General features: G+C 39.2%; 1 protein-coding gene across 4 annotated transcripts in view; it reads right to left on the bottom strand.

The window, feature by feature from the left end:
* Positions 1-14,460: 14,460 nt before the first annotated feature.
* The window catches only part of BCL11B (B-cell CLL/lymphoma 11B (zinc finger protein)), a 92,269-nt gene continuing 89,352 nt past the window's right edge, over positions 14,461-17,377 (bottom strand). For all 4 annotated transcript variants that reach the window (XM_009998019.1, XM_009998021.1, XM_009998023.1 and 1 more), the window contains one exon: positions 14,461-16,975. In XM_009998019.1, coding sequence (XP_009996321.1) covers positions 14,964-16,975 — 2,012 coding nt within the window. In that variant the 3' untranslated portion in view covers positions 14,461-14,963. The remainder of the gene's footprint in view (positions 16,976-17,377) is intronic.

Genomic DNA, 17,377 nt, shown 5'->3' with positions numbered 1-17,377 from the left:
AGCAGAATAGGCAGATCTCAAACCAGCCCTTCTTCTTACCACACTGGTTGAGGTTGTAACTGCATGAAAAGCCAAAGTCCTGTAAGTATGGCAGCAAAATATGCCTTCCTCCTAATAAGCAGGAGAGCATTTCTGATCTACCTGGGCAGCTACATTCCACCCTTTAACCCTAAATGATTCTCAGAGGAGGTGATTTTGCACTGCCCTTATCTTAACCTCCATTAAACTACCTTTAACCCTACAGCACCCCTTAATTTTAGTAAGAACCACCACAGATTAAGACACTATTCAGTCCAGAGGTGACCCTACCCTCCATTTTTGTCTCTAAAAATCAAGGCCCAGAAAATTATTTCACAGCCGATACCTGTTACCTATTTGTTCAGTGTACTCATTTGTCCTAGCCTAAGCAATCAAGTGCTATCCTGCCTGGGGAGCACAGCAACACTAGCATAGCACTAATGGACAAACAATTACAGAGAAAAACAAGAGAAAACCAAGACAAAATGGTTGCAAATCCTTAGATCTTCTTTAACATCACCTACAACCCTCTCCCACAAATGCCATGGTAATTGCTAACAGTGTGGGTATGGGCTCCAATTAGGCAATATTCAGAGGGTAAACAGTTGGGCCGGATCTTGGAGCTTCTGCTGATTTTTATCAGCAACAGATTTGGCCTGGGATCTGCTGTTTACCCTAACAAAGGCAAGAAAGGGTATGTCTTATACGTCCTGTTAGCATTCGAGCAAACATCGTGCTTAATATTAGAAACCAGTATGCATGTGGTTGCTTAGGAATGAGAAACATCCCTTCGATATGCCCTCTGATATGCTCTGGGTTGCTGTGGGATGTTTTTGTGCATTCTACTTGAGCAGTTACCAGGGTCTGGAGTCCACAGGAACATGACATTGTAATCTTGGCCATGTTTTATTTATGGAGAGTAGTGCAGCAGATAGGGTGTGTTAACAAACAAAGATGATTGCTTCAGGGGCACTCTCTCGTCCTGAGGTAATTAAGACAAAGTAGTTTCACTGGTTGGGGGAATCATACTGCAGACAACCTTTCCCTTGCTAAAATCATCCGCAGCAAACAGGCCAAAAAGGCTAAATCAGAAGCAACATGGGTAGTGTTTTATCTTTGGTTGAAGGTGCATCATTAAATGGCACTCGCATAAATTATACTTCTTAAAAATCCATATATCATTAAAAACTACTGAGAAGAAAATGTCAGGCTCAGAGCTGTGCTGATTTTCAGATGGAGAAATATCCAAAGAAATGCTCCTGTGGCCCAGCATCTCTTTTCACAGCCTGAACTGAGAACAGTGACTGTCACCAAGGCCACCCTAACCACAAACCCACAGAGACGCTGGCCTGACAAAACATGTAAACTCAGAGTCAGGCTCAGCTGTCAAAGAATCTCAGCATCACGAGGGAAATCTATTCCACCATCAAAGGTCACAACTCAGAGACTTATGGCTGCTCACATTTGTTGGTTATTTGCAAACTGCACAGCTGTGATCACAACACTCCAGTACTCACCTTAGGGGAACTCACAGAAATACACACAATGCAGAGCACAGGTTTCCCCAGCAAGTACAGCATGACCATCCTCCTTGCCCATCACCTCTTCTCTCTCTTTTCCCTCTAGTCTAATCCATTCCACTGCAGCAAGTCCAGTAGGAAAACTCCACCCAGCTCCTTCCTGCTCTCCATGGCAGGTCAGGCTCTCCCAGTGATGGGCAGGTGTGTTGGCCAGCTGAGGACAGACAGATCCATTGTGTTCCAACACAGTCGTGCTGTGCTCCCCCTGAAAACACAGGATGGCCTTAACTCTTCCAGTTTTTAGCTGACCCATTGAAACCAATGGGAGAGTTTTCACGGATTTGGACAAGCTCTAGGTGAAGTTTTCTTCCACCTTCAGGTGTCATTTGCCGTAACAACACATCAATGAAAGGATGGATTATCCTTTACAACTGAGGAACAAGATCAAAACCTGCCAGTCTTGGACTCAGGAGATCTACACAAAACTTCTGGTTTCTTCACAGCATTTTTTGTATGACCTTGAACAAAAAACCTTTCTGTGTTTCAGATCCCCATTCATAAAGCTACTATAATAACCTTTTCTTTCTCTCACTATTTATATGTGCTACCCAAAGATATTAAATCTCTCACAAAGCCAGAAGTAGCAAGTTCCAATGTTGCTTTTCTGAGACAGTTATAGGTATATGGGGTATTTCAGTAAAATCGACAATAAAGTATTTCATTTTCAGGATTCCAGATCTTTCACTAATAGGCTGGATTTGCTGTGTAGGATGCTTATAGTAGTGCTGCTGTCTTCTGTCAGCATTAACCCAGCAGAGTGGTCTGCTCAAATGAGAGACAATTTGAAAAGGAAGAATAAATACACTTAATGAAACCTGACAGGTACCTTTCACACCTTTCCAGGGAAAGACATTAATTGCCCCCTTTGCTTTTAACTGTCCTACATTGATATTTTAAAATACATCAATATAGTATAAAACCAGTATCTTGATTGCTTGAACTGTATGTTTAATTAGGCTAATTTGCATTTTCTCTGACTTAGATTAAGGGCTAAATTCAGGTCTGGTGGAAGAAGGAGGAACTCTTTCAAAGGTTATATTTCACTAGCTTACACCAGGCCTGAATCTGGTCCACAGTTCTCTACTTATGTTTGACAAATCCTGGGTGAAGACAAATGTTGTCATTGAACTTCATTGTTTGGTAAACACTTCAAAAAATCTTTGTTCTTTTAAGAAGCTGATCAAGGGAGCCATGACAACTGATTTGTAAGGAAAGGTTTGCCAAGGAAAGGATTTGAAAGTTGCATAAGGTGAAATTCCTTTAGGGTGCAGTGGATATGTTTCTTCCTCCAGGTACCATGGAGGCATATGAGACCATGGAGAGGGAGAACATCTTAACATGTTTTTTGCCTACTTGAGAAGTTATCTCCCTCCTTCACTTTGACTCATTCTTCTGCTTTTTTTTTTTGGATAAACAATTTTCAGTATTTCCCCATCAAACACACTGTAGACTTCTGATAATTTCCTTTGCACCCTTTGGGACAGCCCTCCAACTCGCCTACATTTTTTTTTAATTGTAAGAACTGACCCTACAGCTAGGTGTCCAAAGTCCTCACCTGGACTGGCCAAAGTGGACAGAGTACCCCATATTATTTGCAGGTTGCTCTCCTGTTGATAAATCCCATGGCGTTGTCTACCTGTCACTTGTGATCCTTCGTACTTTTTTTTCTGACCAATGGCCGTTTAGTGGATTTAATGAGATATTAAAATCTCTCTGAATCCCCTGCACCAACCTTAAACAACACTTTTCATCTCTCCCAACCTGGTTTGTTGTACAAATATAATACGTGTTGTCTCAATGAAACACTGCACAGAACTGCTCCAAGTACTGAGCCCTTAAAACCTGCTCTGAGAGTCGCTTCTCCAAGATGGCTTTGTTCCCCTCAGGCTGTATGTCTCTTTCTCTCCCTGAACAGAAAAGCTACCCTGAAGAGAAAATCAGGACCATGTAAGAATTCAAACAAACTGAAATATGATGTGTGGCTGGTAGATACAGAGGCAAACAAAAAAGTTCTGGGTCTGCAAGTTGTTCTAGCATCCTTTGTGATGAGAGAATTCAAGTTCATTTTTGTTTAAGTTCCTATTTTGCTTAAGCAGCTGTTGTGTGGGAGAGCTGCAGAAGCAGATCACCAGTTCTCTGGTCCAGGAGTATTTCATAGGAACCAAGAAATTTCCCTTGAGGCACAATAACCAGTACAAGTTAGTTCACACTAACAGTTTAGGGAAAAGTCAATGTCCAGTCTTGCCTGGCCAGAGAAAGAATGACCAAAAACTCATATGTGGAAAAACATCTTGGTGAAGAGAAACACACTGGTTTTACACTGAGTAATCACTCATCACCAGGATTACAGTGGTAACATGAAATCACTTTGAATAACAACTAACAAAAGAAACAGTCTCTGAGTATGGAAAATCATGTGACCTCTGTGGCTGAAGTTTCTACATATCAAGGCAAGTGCATGCTTCTGGGAAAAACTGCTTGAGAGATTATATCAGACTGAAATGACAAAAAAAGCTACTTAATTTTGTTGGCTAATCATTCACATACATCACAGAAGTTCCTACAGGCATGCACAGTCTACTTAATTTACTGAGAGCTACAGCTTCCTCTTTTTGTAGCTACAGCTACTCTTTTTGAGTATTGACTTAATAGGGAGCTCACATGCAGTATCACAAAGCAGTCAAGGTAATTTGATTTAAAACACTTCCTGTTTTATTAATTGGAAGAGCACCTTTGTCTTTTTGAAAAATAAGTAAGGTATTAAAAACATTTACTAAGCTGGGATGGATAACACAAACCTGAAAATAACTCTCAGTTAATAGGTAAGAAAACTTGGCTGACTTGGCACAACAGAGTAATGCTGATTTACACCAGACAATGCCCTATTTTTGTTTGCTCTACCACAAAGCAGAATTAGAAAATGCATTTCTCTAACTTGCCACTAAAAAAAAATAAAGATCTGCTTTCAGATCCACACCTGGGAAGAGAATCCCTCTTCACAGACATTTCCACTTCTCCATGGGTCATTACTCCTGTTCTGCATATATCTGCTGTAGACTACTGTTGTGTCCTGGATGGACAAGACACTCTACAACCATGGTCAAACATCCATTGCAGAACAAGATGTGCCAACTGAAATCATACCGCAGAGCTCATCTCTTCTCAGACTAGCTTGATCTCTCAACAGGGAACTGGTAAATCTACCTGACTGTTCACAAGAGTGGATGAGGAGTACCCACGTGACCTGTTGTGCAACACTTTTATAGAAATGATAAATTATGGCAGAGGAGTAAATTGCGGATACTTCACAAATTAAACTTCAAAACTAGCACATATATAGAAAAATTTCATCACTGAATATGATGAATATACAGAAATATGACTTTGACTCAAAAGGGTTTTCCTCAACAAGAAAGGTCATGTTGTTAGTCGCTGGTAGTTGGGACATATTAAATAGCTATTATTTCATACTATTACTTCAAGAGTCTCTGCAAGACAAATTACGGATCTAAATGTGAACGTCCTGCAGGTAGAGGGGTTTCCACTTTCCAAGAGTTTCTCCATAGGACTACTAGAACATTTATGAGCTGTATTGAACTGGAAAGTACCCTGCAATCTTTCATATCTAGTGAAATGGTGAGACCTCTATCTTGACCATTAGCCGTTTACCCTGACTTTGTGCTGTCTCTTGGGTACAATGATGGGTTTCTAGACATTAAATACGGGGTTTTAGGAGTTATGCCTCTCTTTAGTAAAGATGAGACTAAGCCACAAATTTAAATAGGAGGAGTCTCCCATTCCAATTTCTCTGTGTTCAAAAATGTTCAGACATTAAAGGTAATAATCAGAATATCAGCAGAACAACATCTATGACAGAAGATATTTTTTTTTTTAAAACAACTTCGGACCACTGCCTTATTTTCAAAAGTCATTTGGAAATGTAGGGCTTGTCATAAATCAGTGGGTCTCAGCACTCAAGTTACCTCTAAAATGGGACTTAGACTCCCATTTCACTTAGGCATTTTGAAACATCTAGCAGGCTTGATTAATCAATGATCTTCCAACACATTCCTTACATCTGAACATTATTACCACCTGAAACATTAATGTCTCCCTTGTTTATATCTCTTAGCACCTTCTTCCCTCTCCTTTTCTAATTCTGTAATTGTATCATTTTGTTCTGTCAGTAATTTGGGGGTATTTTGCAGGAATAATGCTTTTCTCAGTGAAGCTGAGTTACATCATTGCTAAGAATTCAAAGTATTCTGTGGTAAGTGCCTGGTTTCTGATTAGATTGCTGCAGCCACATTCTGCATAGAAAATACTATTGCTATCAATATCAATTTTTCCTGGTTTTGCTGATGGTTCACATTGGGAATGTATCATATGAAGACTACTCTTTTGACTCCTTCTTCACTCCAAAAATACTTCTCACCATCGCATCATGGAGTGTCAATTGATGAGAGTTTGTTCTGGAGTGTTTCCAATGTCTGCTTGACTTTTTTAATTTGTCTTATTTTCACCTGTCTCTCCACATCTCACACCAGTGGGAAGACCCATGCACCACAACGAGTGAAACCCCAAGTCCCCAAAACACACAGGTAGTTATGTTAATCTCTTCATATAGATTAATAAACATAGTGAGAAAAAGAATTGCAAACATACCTCCTTCACATGCTCTAGATTAGTCTGGCTAGTCACTGATTTTTGCTTTACGATCTATTGGTTTCTAGTAAAAAACATTATCTTAGGGATTTTAATACTGTCTACTCAAATGTTATATGGACATTGCCCACACACAATGTCTCCTTCAATTGTGATTTCTAGAGGAGAAGCAAGGGGTCTTCATTTATCACTGTAATATCCATTCTACATTACCTCTCTTCAAGTAACTGAGAATCTTTAGGTATAGTGCCATGGACTAAAATCAGCTCAGTTACACTTGTTTGTTAATAAGGAGAAATTAAAATTAAATCATTATTATAGTCTAGCTTTTTACAAATACACTTAAAATCTGAATCTAAGTTATGTACAGAGACATGTACATCATTTGTGCACACTCACACATATAACTTTGTAGTCATTGGACACTCATTCTTTATGCTTAAAGCATTTTTGAAGAGCACTGTGATTTTTTTTTTAGTCATAGCAAATGTATAGGAATCAGTAAAACATTATTGTTTTCCTTCAGATTTCCATTAGCTTTGGTGTTCTCTGATGATACCTCTAACTTCTACCATAATCAGCATTGGCACTTGCCAACTCTACATGAAAATATATAAGTGCTCTTCACTTGCACAGGAAGTATTTCACAGGTATCTTGATAGGATAATAAATAAATAAAAATATATACATAGAATGAAACCTAACTTCTGTGCAGAAAACATAATCTGTAAATCACTCCGTTGTCTGTATAATGCAATTAGCTCTTGATTAGTATGGGAAATAGAAGAATTATAATATCTTTTGGAAGTAGCCTTACCCTCAAATTACAGTCCAACCAAGATCTGAAGCATGCCTCCACTCTCAATAAATGTAGTATCATATTGTTATATCCTGTGATTACACTCATAGGGAAATGGACAATGACAAAACTGGATGAAGAATCTTTTCTTACCAGCCTTTTTTTTTTTTCAATTAGTAGATATAAATTTGTATTTGATTCTGTTTTGCATAATATCCTGTTTATGAGATGTACTGAAAGAAATAATCCTATATTATTAGCAATGGATGGGCAAAAGGAGTAAATAAGTCTTTTCCATCTCTACCATATGCGATCCAAAAGAACGGTCTGTCATCTCTAAGGCAGTGAAATGCATGTTGTCATTGAGGAGCTAAAGGTCAGTGTTTAGCTGAGCTAGGAGAATAATTCAGAGCAAATCAACTATTAGGCAAATGTTGCCTCTTTTTTGCTTACAAGTTGTCTGCAAATAGATCACAATTTTCTCAAATATATTCATTATTCAGAATTATTTCCTGAATGATTCTGGTGTATAATTATTGGTCTGTTCGGAAGCCTTTCATTTTGAGTGCTCAGTTTTCAAGTTGTTTTAATTGGATGTACAGATCACATAGTATCTTTCTGCCCTTTGATAGGGTAAATGTAACCCATTGACTTGACTTTCTGGTGGAAACATCTCAATTACAGACTTAGAGTTCAATTGTCACTGCTATTCTGTTATATGTTCTTGTAATTTATGTAATTTTTTTGTATGTAAAACCACTAAGCCATATTCAATCCCATGAAATGCTTATGTATATCAGGAGTAAATCTATTTAACCCAAAGAAGTAATATGGTATAGAATCAGTGTGAGAAATAGGGCCCTTGAGAAATTAAATCACCTTTATAATAAGTTTTTTCATTATATTAATTACAAAGCTGACCTAAAGAACCTCTTGCTTCATACTAATGTTGAAATGACATTGGTTTCATTTGGATTTCACAAAGATCTTTCTGAGACTTTTCCTTTAGTGGTTATAATAGAGTTCTTGGGTTACACAAGCATCTATGAAACAGGAGTATCCAACCCAAGGATGTCGCAAAGAGACTCATTTGGATTCAGTTGTTCACAGCCTTGTTTGTGTCATTTCTCACATTTCCTCTGTCAAAAGGGCCTAATCCTGCATTTTCCCTCATGGCAACATGTGTGAGTAATCAAGACTGTGACAAACACGCTCTAGCAGATTCAACAGTGATGAGTTAAGGCATTACCACTTCCAGGAGGTCCATGCCTCCTTGCAGAGGCCCCTGGCAGAGGCAGTGGATGGTAAGTCCCCTCGTGCCTCCAAATTCTCCCAGCCACAGTCCAGGATGCACAGCAGCAGCAGCTGCCACTAAATCTTGAAGCACCCCATCAACATCTGCAAGGCCTGCAACGCCTTTAAAGCTGACAAAATAACAGCAGTGTAAAGCTCCACTAGAGTGAAGTCATGTTTATGGGGTGTCAAAAACGCCCCATTCAAATGCAAACTGTGCAAAATTTAGAAGTTAAATGTAACAGCTTTTGCTGCTCGCTGCAGAAAGCATTCAGAACAAACGTGGCATTTGGGGAATTATGGCGTGAACTATTGCCCAATATAATTGTCAGCGTCGGGTTCTGATTTCATTTTCACTGGTTTCTCATGAGTGCAACTTTTCAAAGCCTGTAACTTTTATATGACTCTGAAGCCTTGATCCAGCAAAGCACTCACACATACACCTAAATTTAGATTGCAGTAGATTCAGGGAGCCTGGGATCAGGAAGGGACCATCTGCAGGAGATCTTCTGTAGCACAAACCATTTAGCTTCCCCTCCTGACTTCTGAGTTGAGCCAAATACTTTAAAGTCCAGGAGCAGTTCCTTTGAAATGAATTTCAATTACCCACCTGCTTTGAAACACAAGCCTGTTACATGGTTTGTTGGACCAGGGCCTCCAGGAAATCAGAATCTGGTCTTCAAAACTCCAAATCTTTCCTTAGCTTTGCAATAATGGCTTGAATAAAAAATTATCTTATTTCCATGCATTTGCTAACAGGTTGGCTTGATAAAAAGCATCAGGATAGTGAACTGCCTGTAGCTGTCAGCTCTTGTCCTCAAACTGCAAATTGTGCAAAATTTTGCCTTTAATTCTGCATGGCTTTGTCCATAGCCGAGGAGGAGGAGGAGCAGATGTTTAGCTGCAGTTACATTTTGGCATTTCTAACATAATAATGCACAGTCTGTGGATGAAATTCAGCTCCTGTTTAAATTGGTAAGTGTTCCTCCCTATTTGCATCAGCATCCAAGAAGTAAAACACCTTTACAAACTTAGGTGCATTTAGCACATAGTTAAGTTTATGGGGATGGAAAGAAACACAAGCTCAAAGCTCTTCTGTCTTCAGAAAACTGAGCTAATCACCCCAAGCATCATCTGATTTCATGTAATAAATTTGACTGCATCCAGCATTTTTCTACCATTTTATCTCAAGACCCTTACTCAGAAAATACATCATATTTAATTTCAAAGAATGAAAGGAGGACTTGAGCATCTGGTTAGCATCATGCAGGTGCTCACATGTTCTCCACAAACAAGAAATCTCTCCTGATGCATTACCTAAAGAACCGACAGAAAATGAGACATGAGCTCTATCATCTGTACTAAAGCTTCAACTACCTTGCTCCCTTCTTTTTTCCCTCTCCCACCCCTCAATTTAAAAAAAACAAAAAACAACAAACGAACAAAAAAAAACCAACAACAAAAAAACAGGAAGGACAAGATTTGGAGATCAAGTCAAATGTCCAATTTATTTTTATAACTTGAAACTGGAACAAACGTTGTTTTGAACGAGCGTACAAATGAAATGGTAGACACATGCTGAACTCAACAATGTGACAATAAGGGAAAAAAAAGAGGCCAAAAATCTTGTACAGAGAATAAAAGGAACAATAAATATTTCACTAAGCCATATTGAAATGACCTCCAGCCATCTCAACATTTTATCCATAATAAAAAAAAAAGTGCTCTTGTTTTTTAAACAGAGCACAAATACCAAGCAATAATAAATAGTTCCAAACTTGTAGTAAAAGACAAAACCTCCAAGTAAACAACAAAAGCTCATACAATAAGTAATAGAAAAAGGTAATAAAAATATTTTGCCTTGCCGGTACAAATGCAAACAACTTAAATCAACGTTACTTTGCTTTGCAGTTCTAAAATACAAAGAGCACCATAAAAATGAGTTTGCCTGTGAAAAACAAAACCTTGGACTGTCTCTTACATAGGACTGGGATGAAATGCTGTTTTTTTGACCCTTTCCTTAAAATTGTATTTCTTTCTAAAACCAGGTTCTCAGACCTGTCCTGTTGCCAGGCTTGTTGACTGTAATTTTTCTCTGGACTTCAAAGGCAGCAGGACTAGACACAATAGAAGTAATAAATTCAACCTAAAATAATAATTAAAAGCTATTTAAATTGTAAAGAAAACTATGGCAGCATTCTTGCTATTTTATGTCCATGTTATATTGTGCTTATAGCCTAGTAAACTACAGTTCTTCTAAGCAAGAAGAAAAGGAGAGCCATTTAATTATAACTACAGTCTGCAGAAACACAAGCCTTGTGCTTTTGGGTGACTTATTATTTTCAGAGATTCAAGTCACAAAATTAGACAACTGCTGGTGTTAGCTATCCTGGATAACTAAAAACAAGACTGGAACTCCTAAGCAACTTACTCTAAAATGACAGGTAAAATTCTGTCTTAAATCAATGAATTGTGGACTGAAAATATGTGGTTGATTTCTGCTCTTTGTTACACCGGTACATGTCCAGGGCATTCTGCTGAGTCCTGTGACATGACTCTGGATTTATATGAATGCCAAAGATCTGAATTTTCACCAAAAATTGAGAATGTGCCTTTAAGGGACCACATTCCAGCCTCAGCTACACTGGAGCAATCCAGAACTGAGAGTAATTAATAATTCCTGATTTATATCAGTTTAATTGAGATCCAGAATTTGTCCAGAAGTCTTAAGGGTACATTGTTCAAGCCAGGAAGACATATAGCTAGCTATCTGTTAGGTAGCTGGACCAAATTCTCCCTGCTGTCACACCCATGCCCTTCAATTGCTCCAGCAGCTCCGCACTGATGAAAGCAGCAGAGGAATTTGGCATGGCAATATTTATTTTTTTTGCTGTGTTTTAGTTTTACCACCATTTCCTGCCAGAGCTGTGAGCATTGTCTCCTTCTCCCCTTCACTAGAGCATCAGCATCTCTTCTGCCACCTGTCTTCCCCTCGACCCAAAAGGGAGAGAGCATGAGAGAGAGAGAGAAATAACAGCAAAGAATAGAGAAATCAAAAGGCACAGGATTTCATCCCAGTCCCTCAAACATTCAGAAATTTATGGAATGTACAATTAGGAGTGAACAGCAGCAAAGCAGCTAATAACATGGACTGGCAAGACCACGGAGTAGGTCCTGTTCTGACAGGGAAGAGGAGGGCTATGCCTGGACCAATTTCACTTCAACCCAGTTACAGCTGTACCAACAACTGCCCGTTTTACCATTTTTAGGTCAATGGATGCAGCAGCTCTCACTGTTTGCTACAAAATTACTTTCTTCCAGGGAGTGGTGGCAGGGTGCAAGGAGAAGTGAGTAGGGGGGTGGTTGAGCGAGGGAAGATATGTTGGACATCTTGTTTGAAAGGGGGGAAAAAAATCTCTCTCTCTCTCTCGAATCTGCAGGGAAGCTGTGGGATGTCACCCCAGACACCTTGATGGGAATGGAATTTCATTTCACACATATAGGCAATAACCATCCAGTCTGGTTCAACCATACCTGGTAAAACCTTGATGCAAGGGGTCCAGGCAACTTTGAAGTTATTTAGAGCCCTGTGGGAACAGCACTTTTTTGTAGGCCATTTCTGACAAAAAAAAATATATATACAACTAAAATTATTTGTGAACAACAACAACAAAAAAAATTAAAAAGCACTTAATTATTTTGTTTTGTTTCTTTTACTCAAAGGTCGTCTAACAACCCCCTTTTTTCCTGTACAATAAGGACTTCACATACAAATTTTTTTTTATTTTTGCAATATTTTATCCTGCCAAATTAAAAAAATATATTATGGCAGCCTGTTTGTTTGTTTTTATTTTTATTTCCAAATTCACTAACAAAAAGGTACATTAAATCCCTTTAAAAGGACAAGCGTACAGTTAAAAAATTACAAGCTTCAGTAAAAATACAGCAAGTGCCTACATCATATGAATCAACCAATATCAATATCCATTCCAGAAGGGGAAGAGAAGGGGGGAAGGGGAGAAAAAAAGAGAAAAATAGGTACAGGTCAGAAACGTGATTTTTTTTCTGCAAAGCAATAACAATATTAAGCACTTTTTTCTACATACTTTTTCTACATGGTGTAGCAATCACCTTTTAATCCCCGAATACGAGATTCTATACATTTTTTGAAATAAAAATTCAACACCCAAGGCAGAAAAAAAATTACTAAAACTCAAGACTTTACAGTTACAGTGACAAGAACAAATTTATAGACCCACCATTTAAATTTTACTGCAACATTTTCAAGGAAAAAAGAAAAGGGTTTTTTTTTTTTTTTCTTTCTGGTTTTGTAAAATGCCCAGGCATTCTCCATTATTACAAATACTGGTCCACTTTTACAGTAATCAAGAAATTTTAATATATATAATATATACTAAAACCCCGTCACCAAAAGAAAACAATATACACATGGCCATTATGGCATTTCTTTAATAACCTATTAAGCAAACTTTGAAAAAAAAAAAGATTGCTCAAACACACATACACACAATTTCTTTTTTACCCTTGTATGTATTCAATACTGTAAACGTATTTTAAGACAGAGTGCACTAAATTTAACTTTTAAAAAAATTAGCCGTTGTTCCTGAATTGTTTTTTCTCATTCAATGATAACAACTTGTAATTTGTGTCATTTGAGTTTTAATTCAGCAGTAAATCATTTCCATTCCATTTCCTAAGCAGCGTTGTCCTGAAAAAAAAAAAAAGGCTGAGAATAATTCAGCTAATGGATGTCCGAAGTTGTGCTGGGTATACATCTTCATTTGATTGGGTCTTATGGCATTTTCATGTCCACTATCTTCAACCAGTAATTATTATTTTTTTTTTTTTAGTAAATGTGGCTCTTTTTTCTCTAAAGAATGTACTTTTCTTGGTTTACTTTTTTTTTTTTAAAGTCTTTTCATTTCACAAAAACGTTTTGCATTTGTCTCAAGAGACTCAAATAGGAAGATCAGTTTTCAAGGCACTCACGTCAAATTGAATGGCAGTAGAAAAACTGTCCAATAAATTATTTTTATTTTTTTTTCTTTATAGTGCCAGTATTGTGAATGCCATGCTTAGCAACACTGACACTTAATCTCAGCTGTTCCCTTACAGTTTAACCCAACTTTGGGCCAAGTAGAAGAATATGATGTAATTTCTTGTTGAGAAGCCATTTTTCTATTAACCACAAACAAAAGCCTTAAAGTGCGGGTCAACATTATTAAAATCTCTAACCATAATTGTCCAATGTTTGTTAATATTAAAATTTGAAAGTAGAGCAGGTGCATTTTTCTTTTATTTTCTTTTTTCTGTCGTAATACTTTTCTCTGAACACAACTGCATTCTGTTCCTAATTAAGTCAAGGGGAAAGCTCTTAGCGACTTCAGTAGGAGCAGAATCTTGCCAAGAAAGGTATATAAACTAGAATTCATTTTTCCCTTCCTTATAATAACATCTTTGTACATCACATAATATAGCTCTAATACTTCCCTTCATAAACCAAATGCCTCTGAGTTGAGGCTTTTCACTGAGAAGTTCGCAATTTCCCACCCTCTAGTAATTATTTAAGTACAGCAAATTTGGACTAAAGTAGATGTCCTGAATTCAAATTTTTATTTTTGCAGTTTACCAAGAAAAAAATATAGTATTTGGCTCCCACAAGGTGTGAAAAGTATATTACAACACTCAAGATGTACTTTTACTGCTTCTGAGAAGAGTGGTGGGAGAGGAAGAAAGAGGGAAAGACACCCCAAAACGTGAAAAAATGGCACCATTATGTTGCTATACCTTTTAATATCAAGAAGAAACTATCCAATAATAATGCACAACTAACCATGCTTCTGGTTTCTGAATGTAGCTGTCTTCTGCAACTATGTCTTTTTTGTTGCCATAACTTTTGTGATGAAATCAATCTTGAAAAGGCCTCTACCATCAGCGACATTGTCAGTGCTACATTTTCAATCCAATTCCAAAAGAAAGTGCTAATTTTAAAGATTGTTATCCGCTGTACAATTTTGTTCTCCCTAATCTTCAAGGTTGTTTAAGAAGAGGAAAGGAAAAAAAGAAATAAAATAAAAATGAAAGAAGAAAGATTTCTGTTCAAATTCTGGCTTCTTCACAAGAAATTACACATGCTTAGCTTAAATTTCAACAAAGCAGCGGCCCAAAAATTATAATTTAAAAAGATATGTTTCTCACCTACAATGCAAGTAATCTCAGGCTACGACTGGGTAAAATTAAAAAGGGATACCCAACAAAATTTTAAAAGAAATTTAAACAGAAAGAATAAAAAAAGTACCTGCACATGCCAAAAAATTACAAAAACCCAATAAATACAGAAATTATTGCACAGTTAAAAGGCTCCACAATTTTTACTGCCTTAATCAACCCTCGGGTTTAATAGAACTTTGTAGACACAGGTTAAATTTTAAGTGCCAAAGTCTGGCACCTACCATAGTTATGCTAAATTATGTTTACGGAGGCAAGTTAGGTCATCTTTTCTCAGTTGGCAATAGTTAAACTGTACAAATAAAATGTTACCTAGACCCCTGAAATTTAACCTAGTGGGGGCGGGGGGTGGGGTGGCCTTAGCTTCTTTCTGCCTGCTCAATTTTGACGTCATTTGTCAGCAAATGTTCTCCATGCCACTTTTTCATGTGTTTCTCCAGGGTGCTGTAAACACTGAAGGGCATCTGGCAAATGTCGCAGCGGTAGACCTCCTTCCCTATCTGGCCATGCGTTTTCATATGGCGCGTCAGCTTACTGCTCTGGGCACATGCATAGTTGCAGAGCTCGCATTTGTAAGGCCGCTCTCCAGTGTGGCTCCGACGGTGCACCGTCAAATTGCTGCAGTTCTTAAAGACTTTGCCACAGTACTCACATGTATCGCTCCTGCGCCCTTCCTTCGAACTGGGTCGCCCAGGGCCAGGACCGCTGATGTGGGGGGTGCTGCCTCCGCTTGCCGTGCCGCTGCGCCCTGAGAGCCCCCCGTCCAGCATGTCCCCCGGCGGGGTGGAGAAACGTAGGCTCCCGTTCTCCGACGAGTGCTCTGAAGAGGTCGCGAAGGGGGATTGTCGGGAGTCTGTGAATCCGAGGAACGGATCCTTCATGAAGTGCCGTGATGCTGCATACCCTACCAGCCACTGGGAGTAAACGTTTTCGGAAGGTATTATTGTTGCTGGTGGCAAGTCCAAATCTTTCTCTACCTTTATTCTTTTAGAGGAATTGTTTAAACTGGGGCTTGTGATAGGTGTTGGTTTGCGGGGGAACAAGTTTGGGAAGGGTTCGCCTGGGCCAAAGTTTCTTCCATTGACCGTTCCTTCCTCAGTGCGGTCCAGCTCTCCTACCACAGAGTCTTCATCACCTGGATCTCTCTGACAGAGGTCTCGAGGACACAAGTCTCGTTGGTCAGAAGACCTTTTCATGAAGCTACTCCTCTTCTGTTTTTCAGCTAGCATGTCGTTATATTGCTGGATGGCACCTAGACTTACATTCTCAATGACTTTTCCCAAGACAAGGGATTTCTCATCCGGCAGAGACTTGGAGCCATTTTCTCGGTTACGACTCAGCTCTGAGTCCATACTGAAGCTCGACTCTGGACGGCTCTCATTTTCAAGCTCCTCTTCCTCTTCCTCCTCCTCTTCCTCTTCTTCATTGTCATGGCCCAGGGAAGGATCACTCTCATTCCTGAAATCTGCCTCACTGGATTTCAGTCCCTCACCAGTGAGCTCACTTGTGCCCGGCTCGGGTGAACTAGTGGTGGACAGTCCATCATCTGACCTGCCTGTCATGGAGCCAGCTTTATGCATATGAGTTTTCATGTGGCGTTTTAGCTTGCTGGCCTGGGAGCAAGCATGGTCACAGAGCTGACACTTGTAGGGCTTTTCTCCTGTGTGACTGCGCCGGTGCACAATAAGGTTACTCTGGAACTTGAATGTTTTCCCACAAAATTCACAGGACTTGCTCTTGGCCTGAGGCTGGGGAGGCGTAGTGCTGCTGGGAGGCATGGGGGGCAGTGGCGGGGTGCTCAAAAAAGGTGATTTAGGACTTGGCTGGAAGGGATTCAACAGGCGATGCATAGGGTTGGTGCGACTGGGTGAGACTGGCGGAGGGGTGGAACTGTTTCCTGCCAGCTCTCGAAGCCTTCTGGAGAAATCCATCGCTGGGGACTCAATTGCCATGGGGTTTAAACGCATAACTCTGTCAAAGGCACTGGGATGCTGGGCAACTAACCCCATTTCTTCGGCACTAAGGCGATGTGGATCCAGATGATGACGAGGTGGTGGGCTGAACAGCGGAGGTGTGTTTGGGAGCCGACCCTCACCAAAGCCAGGGTGTTCACGCAAGATGGGTCCTGTCATCCGCAAAAGATTGAAAGGGTTGTTGTCTCCAAGGAAATTCATCAGTGGGGACTGTGCAACAGTCTCCGGTCCCAGAGGAGGAGGGATGGTGATGCGTGGAGTAAGGGAACTGTTTGAAGGGCTTGTTTCCAGGTAGATACGGAATCCATGTGTGTTCTGGGCATGCTGAAGCAAGAACCAAGCGCTATTAAAAGGCTGCTTGCATGTTGTGCAAATATAGCTTGAAGGCTCATCTTTACCTATAAAAAAACAGAAAGAACACTCAAAAAACAATACAGCGGAGAACATTTAAATACAGTTGGCATGTGCTTTATTTTGCTAGCACATTTCCTCCTTGGCATTTCTGAAAGAGGGACTTAATTGCAATGTATTGACTGATATAAATTGTTGAACAGCACATTTACTCACCACACGTACTCACTTAACATGTATGACAAATATCACACAAACACATCGGTGCTATACACATTTATATCCTTTAACTTGCAAATAAAATCTCCCTTTATGATGCACAGGGATCCAAATTTTTTTCATGTGTTTATTCCACAAAAAAGAATTTGTTTCAAGTCATTTATATAGAGAATAAAACCACGGAAAACCCAGTGTGGTAAGTTTTACAAGGCACCTGCAAGGAGCTTCAG

Source organism: Chaetura pelagica, unplaced genomic scaffold (genome assembly GCF_000747805.2).
Source record: "Chaetura pelagica isolate M959 unplaced genomic scaffold, ChaPel_1.0 scaffold354, whole genome shotgun sequence".
Classification (NCBI taxonomy): Eukaryota; Metazoa; Chordata; class Aves; order Apodiformes; family Apodidae; genus Chaetura; species Chaetura pelagica.
Note: the sequence above shows the minus strand (reverse complement) of the source record. Positions and strands in the feature narration are given on the sequence as shown.